The sequence below is a fragment of the Pelobates fuscus genome, chromosome 11 (assembly GCF_036172605.1).
Source record: "Pelobates fuscus isolate aPelFus1 chromosome 11, aPelFus1.pri, whole genome shotgun sequence".
Taxonomy (NCBI): domain Eukaryota; kingdom Metazoa; phylum Chordata; class Amphibia; order Anura; family Pelobatidae; genus Pelobates; species Pelobates fuscus.
In genome coordinates, this window is record NC_086327.1 from 3,380,605 (window position 1) to 3,398,868 (window position 18,264).

Sequence of the window (18,264 nt, forward strand, 5' to 3'; positions counted from 1 at the left end):
TGAATTCGCCGGACTAAACCAAGCAACTCCATGGAACTAATTTCGGGAATGTACAGAGCCTCGAGCCCCAGACTTTCGACACTGATATCTCGGGCTCTGTAAATCCAATCGCCCCACTTTTTGTAGGGATCCCAGATGGGACTCGGGGCTATTCCTCAAAATAAGTGTGTCCCTGTGTCCTGTTAGTATCTCCCAGAGCAGGAGATGGTTATCTGTCGCCCAGCCCCCTCCTGCCTGGGATTGTGTTGTGTTGGATGGAGACCCCCTGTGGGGGTCTTTGCATAAAAAGCTGTGTGCCCAAATAAAGATGATCAAAGTTGTACCCTGGAACTGTGTGCCGTCCAGTTACTGGGGAAATGGGTCTGACCTATTATTACTAAAGGGAATAACCAGCCGGGTTACCCAGGTCCCACTACATGTACAAGGACAAGTTATCCCGAAAACCAGTGGGTAGCAACCTGGGTGCTTGAGCATCATAGGAAATATATTACGTCAAGGCCTTAAAATGTCCTTGGATGTAGACAATATGGAATGAGAGGAGGGGACAGTGCAGGAGTATATAGTGTTATATGTCAAATATTAATGGAATATGTGGTCTGTCCCACATTTATAGAAGAAGATACAAGAAACATTGTACATAGGACAATGACGACTCAGACTGACGAAACAGATTCTCAGCCATATTTGAAGTGTTTGTTCCACACTTTAATTTCGCGCACACTGTTCTCGTTATATTAACAATGGCTGGATACTTTCCAGACAGACATTGTTTAGAAGAAGAGATACACTTACAGTTTATAGTGCTATTAGTTTGTTCTACTCTTGTGTGCCTGGGTGGTGTAATCCCTTTATGAGAATGTGTGGTGTATCTCTTGATCCAGATAGAGATGACCAAGGAGGTATTCAAAATAAACAAAATAGACACCAATATAGTGTAGTGCGTATAGTACCACAGGCTTGATGCGTAAATAAATAAAGTTACACTCACATTTAATAGAGCCTTCTAGTGGCTCCTAGTAAGTAGTATGCAGTGGTACCATCCCCATTCTTGGAAATATTGGTATCTGGAGTCCTCACTGTGGTGACATGTAAATGAAAACAGGCAAGTGTACACATTGGTTTGGAGAAAAACTGCTTTGCTGAATCCACAATGCTTAGGTGTTACATTCCCCATTACAGAATATGATGTCCAGGCATCAGGAGAATAAAGCATAAAATATCTATCTTTATATAAATGTAATTGAAACAATTAACACAAAGAATAACGATATAATACTGAAGTGTTTCACCACTAACAGGGCTTTATCGAAGTGTTCCAGGGACCTGGACACATGCTGCTTATATAACGAGGCAAATTCAAATTTTGCGGTTAAATAGCGTCATCATGGCAAATGTCGATCAAACACGAAGCAAGCAAGGCTTTCACTGGACATATGGTCAGAGAGGTAAAGAAGATGGACTTTCTGGGACCATTGGTGGTCAGATATTTTTGGGCCCTCCATAGTCACTGTACCATTATTATTTTTATGCTAGATATAATTTGTGTTATCGAGTCACTCACCTCTCTCTCAGAGGCGTTGAGAGATATCAGTGCAAAGCGCCTCACCATACACTTTAAGCATTTACCCAAAAAACAAGCCATTTCATTTTAGATTTTAATATATTGAAGCTAGAGAGTTAGAGAGAGAGAGGGAGAGAGTAAGGGAGATTCCAAGAGAGAATGATAGGACGTGACAGGAGAGAGAAAGAGATATAGTAAGACAGAGAGACAGACAGAGAGAGGGGTGGCAATAGAGAAAGAGAGATAGACAGTGAGAGAGAGACATAGAGAGAGAAGGGGATGGCAATAGAGAGAAAGAGAGAGAGACAGAGAGAAAGACAGTGAGAGAGAGAGACGGGGCTGTTATTGATAACAGTACATAATAACTATACATACTAACAAATAATAACTGATTACAGTGCAGAACTCTAAATGATAACTGTATGTAATAACAGTACATTATATCAGTACACAATAAAATGGATTAAGTTTTTAAAAGAGCGCTTTACCCTCGCAAAAAATACTTGAACAAACATATAGATATATATTACATGGATCCTGCCGTTGTTCTGACCAATAAGATCAATACATGCGTTAGTGAGATTATAATCAGCTAAGAGCTATTTATTAAACTGGGATTGGCAAATTTAAGGCCAAAATAGACATACTTGTAAAATAGTCAAATTAATTTGGATAAAAATGTACAACTCCCTAATCAAGTACCAATAATCATGGTTTTGTTAATAAATCCAGATGGTTACATTTATTAATATAAATATATATATATAGTCTTAAACATAGGCCTTACTGGATACATTAGAACCCTAACGTTCTAAGTCCACTTCCTTATTCCATCATTTTCATCTGCATGACGACTTACTGGTTACAAACCCAAACGCCTTATGGTTTCTGCAGAAATAAGGGCAGACGAGACTTGATTAGGCCACGATTTCTTCTTCCTTCATTGCATTAGGGTTAAGTATAGTTAATATGGTTAGACATTAGGCTCAGTATAAGGGTATGGTTGGACATTAGGCTCAGTATAAGGGTATGGTTGGACATTAGGCTCAGTATAAGGGTATGGTTAGACATTAGGCTCAGTATAAGGGTATGGTTGGACATTAGGCTCAGTATAAGGGTATGGTTAGACATTAGGCTCAGTATAAGGGTATGGTTGGACATTAGGCTCAGTATAAGGGTATGGTTGGACATTAGGCTCAGAATAAGGGTATGGTTGGACATTAGGCTCAGTATAAGGGTATGGTTGGACATTAGGCTCAGTATAAGGGTATGGTTGGACATTAGGCTCAGTATAAGGGTATGGTTGGACATTAGGCTCAGTATAAGGGTATGGTTGGACATTAGGCTCAGTATAAGGGTATGGTTAGACATTAGGCTCAGTATAAGGGTATGGTTGGACATTAGGCTCAGTATAAGGGTATGGTTAGACATTAGGCTCAGTATAAGGGTATGGTTGGACATTAGGCTCAGTATAAGGGTATGGTTGGACATTAGGCTCAGAATAAGGGTATGGTTGGACATTAGGCTCAGTATAAGGGTATGGTTGGACATTAGGCTCAGTATAAGGGTATGGTTAGACATTAGGCTCAGTATAAGGGTATGGTTGGACATTAGGCTCAGTATAAGGGTATGGTTGGACATTAGGCTCAGTATAAGGGTATGGTTAGACATTAGGCTCAGTATAAGGGTATGGTTGGACATTAGGCTCAGTATAAGGGTATGGTTAGACATTAGGCTCAGTATAAGGGTATGGTTGGACATTAGGCTCAGTATAAGGGTATGGTTGGACATTAGGCTCAGAATAAGGGTATGGTTGGACATTAGGCTCAGTATAAGGGTATGGTTGGACATTAGGCTCAGTATAAGGGTATGGTTGGACATTAGGCTCAGTATAAGGGTATGGTTAGACATTAGGCTCAGTATAAGGGTATGGTTGGACATTAGGCTCAGTATAAGGGTATGGTTAGACATTAGGCTCAGTATAAGGGTATGGTTGGACATTAGGCTCAGAATAAGGGTATGGTTGGACATTAGGCTCAGTATAAGGGTATGGTTAGACATTAGGCTCAGTATAAGGGTATGGTTAGACATTAGGCTCAGTATAAGGGTATGGTTGGACATTAGGCTCAGTATAAGGGTATGGTTAGACATTAGGCTCAGTATAAGGGTATGGTTAGACATTAGGCTCAGTATAAGGGTATGGTTGGACATTAGGCTCAGTATAAGGGTATGGTTAGACATTAGGCTCAGTATAAGGGTATGGTTGGACATTAGGCTCAGTATAAGGGTATGGTTAGACATTAGGCTCAGTATAAGGGTATGGTTGGACATTAGGCTCAGAATAAGGGTATGGTTGGACATTAGGCTCAGTATAAGGGTATGGTTAGACATTAGGCTCAGTATAAGGGTATGGTTAGACATTAGGCTCAGTATAAGGGTATGGTTGGACATTAGGCTCAGTATAAGGGTATGGTTAGACATTAGGCTCAGTATAAGGGTATGGTTGGACATTAGGCTCAGTATAAGGGTATGGTTAGACATTAGGCTCAGTATAAGGGTATGGTTGGACATTAGGCTCAGTATAAGGGTATGGTTAGACATTAGGCTCAGTATAAGGGTATGGTTGGACATTAGGCTCAGTATAAGGGTATGGTTAGACATTAGGCTCAGTATAAGGGTATGGTTAGACATTAGGCTCAGTATAAGGGTATGGTTAGACATTAGGCTCAGTATAAGGGTATGGTTAGACATTAGGCTCAGTATAAGGGTATGGTTGGACATTAGGCTCAGTATAAGGGTATGGTTAGACATTAGGCTCAGTATAAGGGTATGGTTAGACATTAGGCTCAGTATAAGGGTATGGTTATGGCATTAGGCTCAGTATAAGGGTATGGTTGGACATTAGGCTCAGTATAAGGGTATGGTTGGACATTAGGCTCAGTATAAGGGTATGGTTGGACATTAGGCTGTTGTATAAGGGTATGGTTGGACATTAGGCTCAGTATAAGGGTATGGTTGGACATTAGGCTCAGTATAAGGGTATGGTTGGACATTAGGCTCAGTATAAGGGTATGGTTAGACATTAGGCTCAGTATAAGGGTATGGTTAGACATTAGGCTCAGTATAAGGGTATGGTTGGACATTAGGCTCAGTATAAGGGTATGGTTGGACATTAGGCTCAGTATAAGGGTATGGTTGGACATTAGGCTCAGTATAAGGGTATGGTTGGACATTAGGCTCAGTATAAGGGTATGGTTGGACATTAGGCTCAGTATAAGGGTATGGTTGGACATTAGGCTGTTGTATAAGGGTATGGTTGGACATTAGGCTCAGTATAAGGGTATGGTTGGACATTAGGCTCAGTATAAGGGTATGGTTAGACATTAGGCTCAGTATAAGGGTATGGTTAGACATTAGGCTCAGTATAAGGGTATGGTTAGACATTAGGCTCAGTATAAGGGTATGGTTGGACATTAGGCTCAGTATAAGGGTATGGTTAGACATTAGGCTCAGTATAAGGGTATGGTTGGACATTAGGCTCAGTATAAGGGTATGGTTAGTGTGGCGGAACCCACCCCGCCACTGGGCATTGGAGGGGCCTGGCTGCCTGCCTCTTACCCGCTGACTATGGCCCCTGGAAAACTGGTACATTTAAAGATTTATATTTGGGCATATTGTACTGTATATTGCTGCTACTGGCCCTTTTAACAGCATCTATGGACACATTGGGACTTTTGGGACTACTGTCCCTTTAAGACTGTGAAGCATGTTCTAGTGTGCTGCCTGTAGTATTATATATGTATTTATATATGTGTTAAGTTTAACCTGGGTGATTTGTATGCAGCATTCTACTGATTGTTCGGTAGAATCACTCCATTCAGTATGAGTGAAACTACCGAACAACCAGACCACCCAGGAACGAGTGTGCCTCCAATTACCGTTTGCAACAATGTTGCAAACGGGTAATTGGCAATCAGTGCAGTGTGGTCTGTGTCCTCTGGGTGGCCGCCATTCGGGAGCCGAACACGTGGCGGCGGCCATCTTAAACTACCGAACAGCGGTGTTTTGCCGTCGAGTGTCTGGAACTGAAAATGGACACTCGACTAGGCAAGCACCGCTGAGACCTCCAGACTTCCAGGATTTCGTGGGGAAACTACCGAACGGCCCGCAGTTCGGTAGAAAGAAATGCACGAACTAGGGGATTCATACGAATCCCCCTTAGTCTCTATAACCCAGGCAATTCGTCTGTTTCATTCCCTTTTCTGTGACCGACCGCAGGGCCAAAATGCATGGAACTGTTTTCGGATACTTTAAGGTTGCAGCGTTAGGATTAAGGTTGCAGCGTTAGGCTCACTTTAAGGGTTATGGTAATGGCATTAGACTTAGTATTAGTATTAGGGTTATGACGTTAGGCTTAGTGTAAGGGTTGGGTTATGGCATTAGCATAAAGCATTGAGTTACAACATTAGGCTCATAAGGCTAAGGATTAAGGTTGCAGCATTAGACTCGATATAAGGGTTATAGATATGGCGTTAGACTAGGTATAAGGGTTATGGTTTTGGCATACGGCTCAGTATAAGGGTTACAATTATGGCATTAGCCTCGGTATAATCATTGAGTTAGAACATTAGGCTCAGTATAAGTATTATGATTATGGCATTAGCCTTGGTATAAGCATTGAGTTACGACATTAGGCTAATTAGGCTAAGGATTAAGGTTGCAGCATTACGCTCAGTATAAGGGTTATGATTAAGGTTGCAGCATTAGGCTCAGTATAAGGGTTATGGTAATGGCATTAGACTTACTATAAGGGTTATGGTAATGGCATTAGACTTACTATAAGGGTTATGGCGTTAGGCTTAGTGTAAGGGTTGGGTTATGGCATTAGGCTTGGTATAAGGGTTATGGCGTTAGGCTTAGTGTAAGGGTTATGGCGTTAGGCTTCGTGCAAGGGTTATGGCGTTAGGCTTAGTGTAAGGGTTATGGCGTTAGGCTTAGTGTAAGGGTTTGGTGTTAGGCTTAGTGTAAGGGTTATGGCGTTAGGCTTAGTGTAAGGGTTGGGTTATGGCATTAGGCTTGGTATAAGGGTTATGGCGTTAGGCTTAGTGTAAGGGTTATGGCGTTAGGCTTAGTGTAAGGGTTATGGCGTTTGGCTTAGTGTAAGGGTTATGGCGTTAGGCTTAGTGTAAGGGTTGGGTTATGGCATTAGGCTTGGTATAAGGGTTATGGCGTTAGGCTTAGTGTAAGGGTTGGGTTATGGCATTAGGCTTGGTATAAGGGTTATGGCGTTAGGCTTAGTGTTACGGTTATGGCGTTAGGCTTAGTGTAAGGGTTGGGTTATGGCATTACTCCAATCGAGTACCTTCGCCCAGTTCGCTTCCTAGCTGCTTGCAGGGACTCTGGAAGCAGCTGGGGTCCCTCCGCAGCTCTTACACCCGATGAAGTTGCAGCTCTCTTTCCAGGCAGACATCGTCCCCTCTGCCTATTCCGCTGCAGCCCTTTTTCCAGGCATGGGTCGTCCCTTCTGCCTATTCCTCTGGAGCTCCGCTTATAGTGCTCTCAGGCCTAGCTCTCTTCACTTATCCCAAGGCTAGAAGGATCCTTCAGCTAGCAAACAGGTCCAAAGACTCTGTCACTGGGATCCCTAAAAATCCACAAAAATCCAAAAGGAACTAACATAACATTCTTTATTTTTAACTCGGGACTAGCCTATATGTTCATTACATATAGATTACTGTTACAACTCTACCAAAATATAAACAGTCAAATCACAGACAACATACAGGAACTTATAATAACATAATGATTATATATATATATATATATATATATATATATATATATGTCACATAAAGGGGTAGGAGAGACAATAATTAACACAAAACATCTCTCCTGCCTGCAGAAATAGCAATATGCAAATCTACCTGAATATGCAAATTAGCACCCCCCTTGCTATTCAGGTAATGCACAGCGGTTGCTAGATCCTTGTAACCAACAGGTGGTGCTGCACAGGCTCTCTCCCCCTAGTTGATTGCAAGCATTAGCAAGACAGGAGAGCACACTAACATTTAACCAGAAACAACAACATTACACACACACCCTGCACCCACAATGGGTACAGGATGACTTAAACATAGGGTTTAATCCAGGGAACTTATTAATGTGTCCGTCTTATGTTCCCAGTGATGGTGACTACCGTTACAGTTAGGCTTATGGCATTAGGCTTTATATAAGGGTTAGGCTTACAGTATAAGGCTTGGTACAAGGGTTGGGGTTACTGCTCGGTATAAAGGTTAGGCTTATGATGTTAGACTTCGTATAATGGTTGGGTTTGGCATAAGGCTTGGTATAAAGGTTGGGTTTGGCATAAGGCTTGGTATAAAGGTTGTTGTTACTTCATTAGGCTTGGTATAAGGGCCTTGGCTACGACATTAGGCTCACTATAAGAGTTAGGGTTATGGCATTAGGCTCAGTATAAGGGTTAGCGGTAAGGAATTTAGTTTGGTACAAGGGTTGGGTGTTACGGCATTACCCATGGTAGAAGAGTTAGGGTTATGGGATTAAGTTTAGTATAAGGATTAAGGTTTTGGCTTTAGGCTTGATATAAGGTTTGTGGTTATGGCATGAGGCTGGGTATAAGGGTTGGGGATACGGCATTAGGCTCAATGTAAAGGGTTGGGGTTACTGTATTGGGCTTGGTATAAGGGTTGGGGTTACAGCATTAAACTGGGAATAAGGAATGGGGTTACTGCATTAGACTGGGTATAAGAGTTGGGGTAATGGCGTTAGGCTCTGTATAAGAGTTCAGAATATGGCATTAGGATCGTCATAAGATTTGGCTTGCTTTGCAGGCCCACTTGTGGTGGTCGAGGACCTTTAAAAAGGCTCTTCAATAGACACTCCTTTGGTTTCTGCTGAGTAAGGCTAGTAGTTCACGAATAATGTTTTAGAGACAGACAAAAGGTTGAAGCCATATGTTCCATGGAGGAGATACAGTGGTCATCATTGGAAAAAAAAACATAAATAAGCCCAGACACGGGCCCCTTTAGTTGACTCTTTTCAAGGCACCTCTGAAGACCGTGGTGGTAGGGGTACTAATCTGAGAAAAAGATTATCCCTGTTTGACAGTCACAACTTGGCAATATCAAGCAAACCCAAGAAATAACACATCTTTGGTTATTTCGGGTTAAATTTCATTTTTAATTTTTTAATGTTATGTTGATTATTAAAAGTAAGCAAAGCAAATACCTTCTTAGGATCATGCAGTTTGACCCATGGAAGATGTGGTAGAGGTCACTCTGAGAAAGGTGACTGTCTATACTTTGATAAGCGACATTGGAGTGATTTACATTCAAACAATATCAACCAGATGGATCCAGTGATAACCCACTTCTTTAGACAATTTATACCTCTCTGCTATTAGAGAAGTACACAAATGCTAGATATGTCTAAATAAATAATACAGTAATTAACAATATACTTGTAGATGTAACAGGCATAATGTCACTCCTGTGTACGATACCTGTCTGATAATATCTGTTGGGATGTTCGCTCATTTTATCGCTAATGCCATTGATTGCTGATGCACAATGTAATGTATGTAAAAATATAAACAATAAATACATTTAATAAAAATGATTTGGCTTGCTATCCCCTGGTTAATCTCAGGCCTCTCCTTTATTTCAGTTCAATCATTTTTAGTACCTTGTGATGGGCAGGATATACTTCCTTTTTATTTTGCTTAATGCAGATTTCAGTGACTTGGTCCCAGATCTCCAGTTCCCTATCCCGGGCCATGTACTATATGTCATTGTTGGCTGCTGGTCAGAGCCTGGTTACCTATGGTTCATCTGGCATCATATAGCATTACACAGAGCTATGATAATATTAATGCCGAGAGGCCATCTGTGGCTGTCCAACTATGCGTGGACCTCAATTCCTATCATTCTCACGTTGTTGGCCGTGGGGTAAATGAATTAGAGTCTATAAACCTCTGATTTATATTCTTTCATTCAGGACAAACTAATACATAATGGAGAGTCGTGCCGTACACGAATCCATTAATTTTGTGTTATATATTTATTACAAAAAGCATGCCATGTCACGCGTATCTAAATATATGGAACTTCTGTATCCAAAGATTAACAGGGCGAGCGTTATGTCTGATCGTCTGCGTGTTTTCTTCACCTATTGCTGTGATTTATTGATGCTTATCTAACATATTCCATAGCGCTGTACAATGGGAGCCGGGACACTCAGAGAAGATGAGCTAATGAGAGCAGATTTGTCCAATGTAGAGAGTAGAAAGAGAGTTCAGTGCTGCTGTCCCCCATCCTTATAGTCTACCCTTCCCCCTCTGCGATCTATGCTAATAGGAACCATCACTAGCCCCACTCCTTCCCTAGCTCATTCCCATCAATGCAGCAGTGAGAGTCAGAGGGGGGGGAGACTGCTCAGTCAGGCAAAGGAAGGGATGACAGAGATAATGGAAGGAAGGAGAGAGAGAAAGTGACAGGGGGAGGAGGACAGAGACAGACAGGACTAGCACCGGACAGGGTGGGAAAATAGAAAGAGAGGCATCCAGGGCGATGGGGAGAGCGAAGGATCTGCAGGGAGTGAGTTTTTAGAGAGATACAGCCAGAGATACTGTCTCCAGCAGGGAGTGGGTTTATACAGAGATACTGTCTCCCTGGGATACAGCAGGTATACACTGCATTGCGTTGGGAGGACACAGCCTGGAAATCCCTCAGCAAGAGACGGTTACCTGCCCTGGGTGTCTCAGTGACAGCCGCCTGCACCTGGCATCCCTCAGCACCACCAGCCCAGCAGTCTGCAGAGGCCAGCAAAGAGAAGGGGCACAGAGAGGTAATGGGGGGCACCGTGTGCATGGCATCCACTGGCATCTTTCTATTTCCAATGGCTTTGTTTTGCATCCACTGAAGATGAGTTAAAGGAGGAGGAGAAAGGGAGAGGGGGAATGTGATACTGCAGAGACAGACAGAGTGAGAGAGAGAGAGAAGGGCAGAGCAGAAGGTGGATGGCTGAAGGTGGATGGCTAAAAGTGGATGGCTGAGGGTGAATGGCTAAGAGTGGATGGCAGAGGGTGGATGGCTGAGGGTGAATGGCAGAATCAGCATGGTGAAAGGATTGCACAGACACAGGAAGGATGACGAGTGAGCAAGCCAGAATGGGGCAGACTAGGGAAGTGATGAGAACAGAATGCTGGATGATGAAAGGGTAGAGTCAGCTAAACACAGGGACATGGATAAACACGAGAGACAGACAGAAAGAAGGAAGAGTAGAGATCTAGATACTCTGACAGGTCTCATCACTAGAACGTGAGGTTAATGGAAGCTGCAACTGCAGGATCTATGTTTGACCAAAAGGTGTTACATCTGTCAGGAAACCACTTAGTGAATCTGGCTCGTAGTGATGGGATCTTAAACTATAGTTTAAGACATATCGGTTTATAGAGAAGGTTTGGGGTCATATTATAGAGAAGATTTTGGCTGATATTATGAAGTGGTCTGGGGTCAGATTATTGAGAAGGTTTGAGTCGGATTATAGAGAAGGTTTGAGTCGGATTATAGAGAAGGTTTGAGTCGGATTATAGAGAAGGTCTGATTCGGATTATAGAGAAGGTCTGATTCGGATTATAGAGAAGGTCTGATTCGGATTATAGAGAAGGTCTGATTCGGATTATAGAGAAGGTTTGAGTTGGATTATAGAGAAGGTCTGAGTCGGATTATAGAGATGGTTTGAGTCGGATTATAGAGATGGTTTGAGTCGGATTATAGAGAAGGTTTGAGTCGGATTATAGAGAAGGTCTGATTCGGATTATAGAGAAGGTCTGATTCGGATTATAGAGAAGGTCTGATTCGGATTATAGAGAAGGTTTGAGTTGGATTATAGAGAAGGTCTGAGTCGGATTATAGAGATGGTTTGAGTCGGATTATAGAGATGGTTTGAGTCGGATTATAGAGATGGTTTGAGTTGGATTATAGAGATGGTTTGAGTTGGATTATAGAGAAGGTCTGAGTCAGATTATAGAGAAAGTTCGGGGTCATATTATGAAGAGAATGTGGAGTCAGTTTATGGAGAAGGTAAAGGTCAGATTATAGTTAAGGTTTGAGTCATATGATAGAGAAAGTTTGGGGTCATATTATAGAGAAGATTTGAGTCAGATTATAGAGAAGGTTTGGGGTCAGATTATGAAGAGAATGTGGAGTCAGTTTATGGAGAAGGTAAAGGTCAGATTATAGTTAAGGTTTGGGTCATATTATAGAGAAGGTTTAATGTTATATTATGAAGAGGGTCTGGGGTCAGTTTATTGAGAAGGTTTGGGTCAGATGATAGTTAAGGTTTGGGTCGTATAATAGAGAAGGTTTGGGGTCATATTAGAGAGAAAGTTTGAGGTCAGATAGTCAGGTTTGAAGTCATATTATGGAGAAGCTCACTGGGTTAATTTATAGTGAAGGTTGCCAAATCTAGTTGTACTGACTGTCACAAGGTCACAGCCATGCCCTCTTCGCATGTCAGTGCATTGTATGAGCCGGATTCAAGTGAAGTCACAGTCACATCCAATTCTGCTGTCAGCCACCAGTCTTTCTGAATTAAACCAGGAAACGTGGGGTTAAGAGCATTAGGTAATGAAGTAATAAGCCTGCTTACTGAAGAGCCAGGCGCTGGCTTTATGGAAACAATACTGCCTGCCCAGGATCAGTGTGTGATCCTAAAAACTCCTGAGAAATGCACAGCGGGGACCACAAACTGTGGCTATATCAGCATGCGGGTGGCATGTTAGTAAACTGTATAACGTTACCTGTTTCACCATACCTTTACCTGTGTACGTGTCACTATGTGTTATATGTGACATCATCTAGCATGTCTACAAATTCCTTTTCATTTTCTTAAACAAATAATACAATTAAATAAAATGACGTATATAATGTGGTGGACGACCAGAGTATCGCCGCCACGGATTCCCTTTTCCCAGTGTGAAATAGCTCTATCCAACCACAGTAGTGATTATTGCTGGTATAGCTTTCCCCTCATAAATTAGTCGAGACTTAATGTTGGGAGTAGATCTGGTGTATTTGGTCAAATAATACAAACTCCTCCCAGGTGTCTCTGGGAGATAATTGAATCAAAAGCCTGGTAATTCAGTTGTCTCCCAGTTACAGGGATACATACAGATTTTACACAAAAAAGCACCCCAAACCCCCATTAATATCAAACAGGAACCCCACATGTCCTATATCCCTGGATAGCCTGGATCTGAATGCCCAAGTTGTCCAAATAGCGCTTAGATGCCTTCGATGTAGTGGGATCGCCACTGGGGTAAAGTTTTGACCGGCCGGCCACGAGGTTGTAGCCCAAAACAAGAGGCAGCGGCTGGTCAACTTTCGGGAGCTCCTGCGCGAAAACAACCGAATGTTCCCCCTGGCTCTTAGGGCGTGAATGTTCCTCGTAGTTCAATGAGTCTTTTTCCCGAAGAGCGCTCTCCTGGCTTGTCTGTAGGGGGAGCAGGCAAAGGTACAAGTTCAACAGGATTTGCAAGTTGTAATGTCCGAATTTAGTTCCATGCGATCAACGACAAAGTACCGCTACCTGCATTCGGCAGACAAGATGGCCGCCATTCCAAAGAGCACTCGTGTTCGGTCATACGAATGTCGGACTTCCAGGGAGAGCACTTGAATGAATGACCTTCTTTGAAGTTAATGAGTCAAGGGGTGGTCTTTGTTTCGGGAGTATAAAAGGGGAATACAAATCATCGTTCGGGAAACGAACAGGGGGTACGGTGAAACGAATGAAGAAGGGAACTAACACAAGTGATGGGGTATCCTTTCACATATATATTATAATTGTGCAATACATAGATACATAAGCATACAAGATTTCTATTTCTTTATTTTATTATTATATGTCCTTTACATTTTCATTACTAGTAAGTACAGTTCCTGATTCAGAGCACTTTAGGGGATTTAATTTGTCCCAAGAGCAGACACTTCAGGGAAAGCAAACACATAATTTTGATATGTCCCGGGGTACGTGGGAAGTGAAGGCTAATAAGAAGCTTGTACAATGGATAACAACTTTGATGTATAAATGGTTTTTAATTAATATTAAGATTCGTTATGGAGAAGATGATTAAGAACGCTGTAATAATAATTTGAGTGTCGCCCAGAGATGTGAATTTGATGGAGGTGGGGAGAGTGTGACACACTGCAAATGTGTGGGGAGAGAAAAAAAGATTGGGGGGCCGAGACAAATACATGGGGACACATAAAGTTTGAGCAGTGAGACACAGCACAAATGAGACAGAGAAAGTGTGTCTGGAGTAAATGAGACAGAGTGAGAATTGGGAGAGAAACTGAGGAGCAGAGAGCGATTGTGAGGGAAGAGGGGGACTGAATGGAGTGCATAGAAAATGTTTGTTTAAAGGGGGATAAGCATGAGTATTTGTGGAGGGAGAGATGAGGGAAAAAGACATGGAGAAAGACAGAGTGAGATGGGTAAATTAGACACAAAGTGTTTGTGTTGATCAAATGAGCCACTAACAGGCTGTAGGGGAGATAATGACCACAGAGAGAGAGAGAGAGAGAGAGAGAGAGAGAGAGTGTGTGTAGGGGAGGGAGAGATTGAGTCATAGATAGGCTATGGGGGGAGAGAATAAATCCCAACTAAGGTATTTGGGGGAGAATGAGTCCCAGATAAAGTATGGGGGAGAGAATGAGCCCCAGGTAGGGTATGGGGGGAGAGAATGAGTCCCAGGAAGGGTATGGGGGGGGAGAGAATGAGTCCCAGATAGGGTATAGGGGGAGAGAATGAGTCCCAGCTAGGGTATGGGATGAGAGAATTAGTCCCAGATAGGGTATGGGGGAGATAATGAGTCCCAGATAGGGTATGGGGGGAGAGAATTAGTCCCAGATAGGGTATGGGGGAGAGAATGAGTCCCAGCTAGGGTATGGGGGAGAGAATGAGTCCCAGATAGGGTATGGGGGAGAGAATGAGTCCCGGATAGGGTATGGGGGAGAGAATAAGTTCCAGCTAGGGTATGGGGGAGAGAATGAGTCCCAGATAGGGTATGGGGGAGATAATGAGTCCCAGATAGGGTATGGGGGAGAGAATGAGTCCCAGATAGGGTATGGGGGAGAGAATGAGTCCCAGATAGGGTATGGGGGAGAGAATGAGTCCCAGATAGGGTATGGGGGAGAGAATAAGTTCCAGCTAGGGTATGGGGGAGAGAATGAGTCCCAGATAGGGTATGGGGGAGATAATGAGTCCCAGATAGGGTATGGGGGAGAGAATGAGTCCCAGATAGGGTATGGGGGAGAGAATGAGTCCCAGATAGGGTATGGGGGAGAGAATGAGTCCCAGATAGGGTATGGGGGAGAGAATGAGTCCCAGATAGGGTATGGGGGAGAGAATGAGTCCCAGATAGGGTATGGGGGAGAGAATAAGTTCCAGCTAGGGTATGGGGGAGAGAATGAGTCCCAGATAGGGTATGGGGGAGATAATGAGTCCCAGATAGGGTATGGGGGAGAGAATGAGTCCCAGATAGGGTATGGGGAGAGAATGAGTCCCAGATAGGGTATGGGAGAGAGAATGAGTCCCAGATAGGGTATGGGGGAGAGAATGAGTCCCAGATAGGGAATGGGAGGGAGAATGAGTCCAAGATAGAGTATGGGATATAAAGACAGTGTGCAGTACTGGGAGGGATAAAGGATGGGGTATAAAGACAGTGTGCAGTAATGGGAGACAGTGTGCAGTACTGGGAGGGATAAAGGATTGGGTATAAAGACAGTGTGCAGTACTAGGAGAGATAAAGGATGGGGTATAAAGACAGTGTGCAGTACTGGGAGGGATCAAGAATGGGGTATAAAGACAGTGTGCAGTACTGGGAGAGTTACAGGATGGGGTATAAAGACAGTGTGCGGTACTGGGAGAGATAAAGGATGGGATATAAAGACAGTGTGCAGTACTGGGAGGGATAAAGAATGGGGTATAAAGACAGTGTGCAGTGCTGGGAGGGATAAAGAATGGGGTATAAAGACAGTGTGCGGTACTGGGAGGGATAAAGGAGGGGGAGATAGAGACAGTGTGTGCAGTGCTGGGGGAGGGATAAAGGATGGGGTATAAAGACAGTGTGTGCAGTACTGGGAGGGATAAAGGATGGGGTATAAAGACAGTGTGCGGTACTGGGAGGGATAAAGGAGGGGGAGATAGAGACAGTGTGTGCAGTGCTGGGGGAGGGATAAAGGAGGGGGAGATAGAGACAGTGTGTGCAGTGTTGGGGGGATAAAGGAGGAGGCAGAGACAGTACATATATATATATATATACTCTCTGACATTTGTCTCAAGTTTACTGTATCTTTATAACTCAGCCTGCATTTAACGCTCTATTTCAAATAACGGACTTTGCTTCCTGATTGAGCACACAATACCCATTATACACCAATAACTGCACCACATCGAAGGAACATACAATTTAAACAACTGCACATTAGCCATGGCGTACACATATCATTAATTGCTCTTTGGATTTGTGTTATACACTTTGTCTACTGATACTTTCTCATATAATTGAATGTAATTAAACTGCACTAAAAATGATACTCTTTAAAGTCATGGGAGTTTATTTACCATATGGGGATATGCAACTAAGAAAGAATTGTATTGTGCTGCAATTATAAGGAGCACGAAAAAACAGAAAATAATCGTAATTCTTTTCAATAATAGTTAATATAGAAAATATCAGCATCTTCTGGTTAAGCAATAAATCCTTTTCTCTCTATTGGGCGAATCTTTTCTCCGCTAAGGAAAACCTTCGCTGGTTTCTGGTAACTCAATGTGCCCTTTGCAATGGCTTTATCATTTTAGACAAATCCCTTCTCAACCTTTTACCTCATCACACCACCCTCTCTCTATAGTCTGTACCTCACATTCGTGTCTATGTGCTCCTTCCCAATTCCTTCATGCTCCCTTCTAGTCCTCTTAACACTGAAACTGACTGCCTCCTCAAATCCAGTTAGCCACCAACCCCAGGCGCTAGCTTGTTTAATATATGAGTGGATGGCCTAATTATAGACTCTGGTTTAAGAGGAGTAATAGTGTGCGTATCATTGTGTTAGATCCCCAGGAATGATATGGTATACCCCCTTTCCTTTTGTGCCAGGACAAGTAGACAACAGGCCGTCTTTGGGGTGTTTTTTACAATACAGACAAGTGGGGTGTGAATAAAAAATGGTGTGTTCAAAACACTCCTGCTCTACGTGGACCATACTGGGACCCAACATCCCAGAGGGCTGATTTGGTTGCTCCTTATTACCAGATATTATTGAACTGAGCTTGGGATCAGGGGATAGTGTGTCTTCTAACAGAACATATTTGCTTGTGAGATGTTTAGCACTGTGACCTGCACTTGGTCCTATCAATCTTCTTAGTTAAGGTCCATTTTTATTGCATGGTGGTGTCACCATTACCTAATGACTGCACATAATTTGTGTCTTTGCTATTCTTGTAGGATTGTGAGAAGCTACCTCTCCTTCAGTGAAAAAAGATCTTCGTGTAACACTGGATTTAAACCCCAATGCCAAGTTCTACATTCTGGTAATCTCAGTCAGCTAAGGAGACGGGAAGAGTGGGTGGGACACCTTCGTCCATTTCAAGCTAAAATTAGGCACCCTGGAAGGGTCAGCTGAGAGATCGAGTAACATCGTCTAGAAGAGAATTAAGAAAGGGAAGGTAGAAGAACGAAGACGAGAGAAGACAACAAGTACTGGAGAAAACAAGGAAGGAGGGGAGGCTTTGTGGGGTGGCATATGGATCCAGTGTAGGAAGAAAAGAGATAGACAAACATTAAAAGGGTGACAGCAGCCTGTCAGGGGATTTGAAACAAATCAGTTTGGAATAAAAAGCAACAAAACCGAGAATGGGAGGAGAGAAACAATGTAGAAGATAAAGACTTAATATATTAACAAAGAAAACGAACTCCAAGACAGAGCGATAAACAAAGCGAAGGAGTATAACAAGGAGTGTGTGACTTGGTGCCAATTTGGCCACGCAAGGAAGACCTCGGTGGTACAGGACACAGGACAAGACATGGACTCTTGGTCGAGATTTCTACTCTGTCTCATGACAGGTGAGTCCTTAGTCTCTGTCTGTGAGTCTGTCCATGGGGCCGGGACAAACCAGTCTGTATTATTGGAAATGATCCACTGATAACTTCTAATAATGTATTAATTAATTAACAGATTGCATATAGTGCTCTAATACAGAATTATTTGGCTATAAGTTGTGTACTGCATTAATAATACATCTTAATGAAACCCTCCAAATCCCTGTTAATCGAGCAAAGCCTTGTAGTTAGCTCAGCCGATGGTTTTATGTTTATGCTTTGTTTAAAGAATGTGATCTACAGGGGCTTTTAACATAGTTTACTGCACAAACCTTTCAGAAATGGAAAAGACGAATTTACAGTACGTTTGGTTCATGTCCCCCAGTAATATGTTGAATTCAATGTCCCCCAGCGTTTTATTAAAGAAACACTAAATTATTAGGAATACAAACCCCGTACACACCTGAATTCCGAATGCTAGTGTCCCTGTCCTCTGTTACGTAGGACCCCCTGCACTGGGAGTTCCCTAAAAATAATGAAAGTTTGTCATGACCTTTTTCCAGTGCCAAGGCTCTCTCTGCCT

General features: G+C 42.8%; 1 protein-coding gene across 1 annotated transcript in view; it reads left to right on the forward strand.

Annotated features, from left to right (window-relative positions):
* Positions 1-9,995: 9,995 nt before the first annotated feature.
* The window catches only part of SCN1B (sodium voltage-gated channel beta subunit 1), a 59,928-nt gene continuing 51,659 nt past the window's right edge, over positions 9,996-18,264 (forward strand). Inside the window, exons 1-2 of the mRNA XM_063436797.1 lie at positions 9,996-10,426; positions 17,088-17,705. Coding sequence (XP_063292867.1) covers positions 17,666-17,705 — 40 coding nt within the window. The 5' untranslated portion in view covers positions 9,996-10,426; positions 17,088-17,665. The remainder of the gene's footprint in view (positions 10,427-17,087; positions 17,706-18,264) is intronic.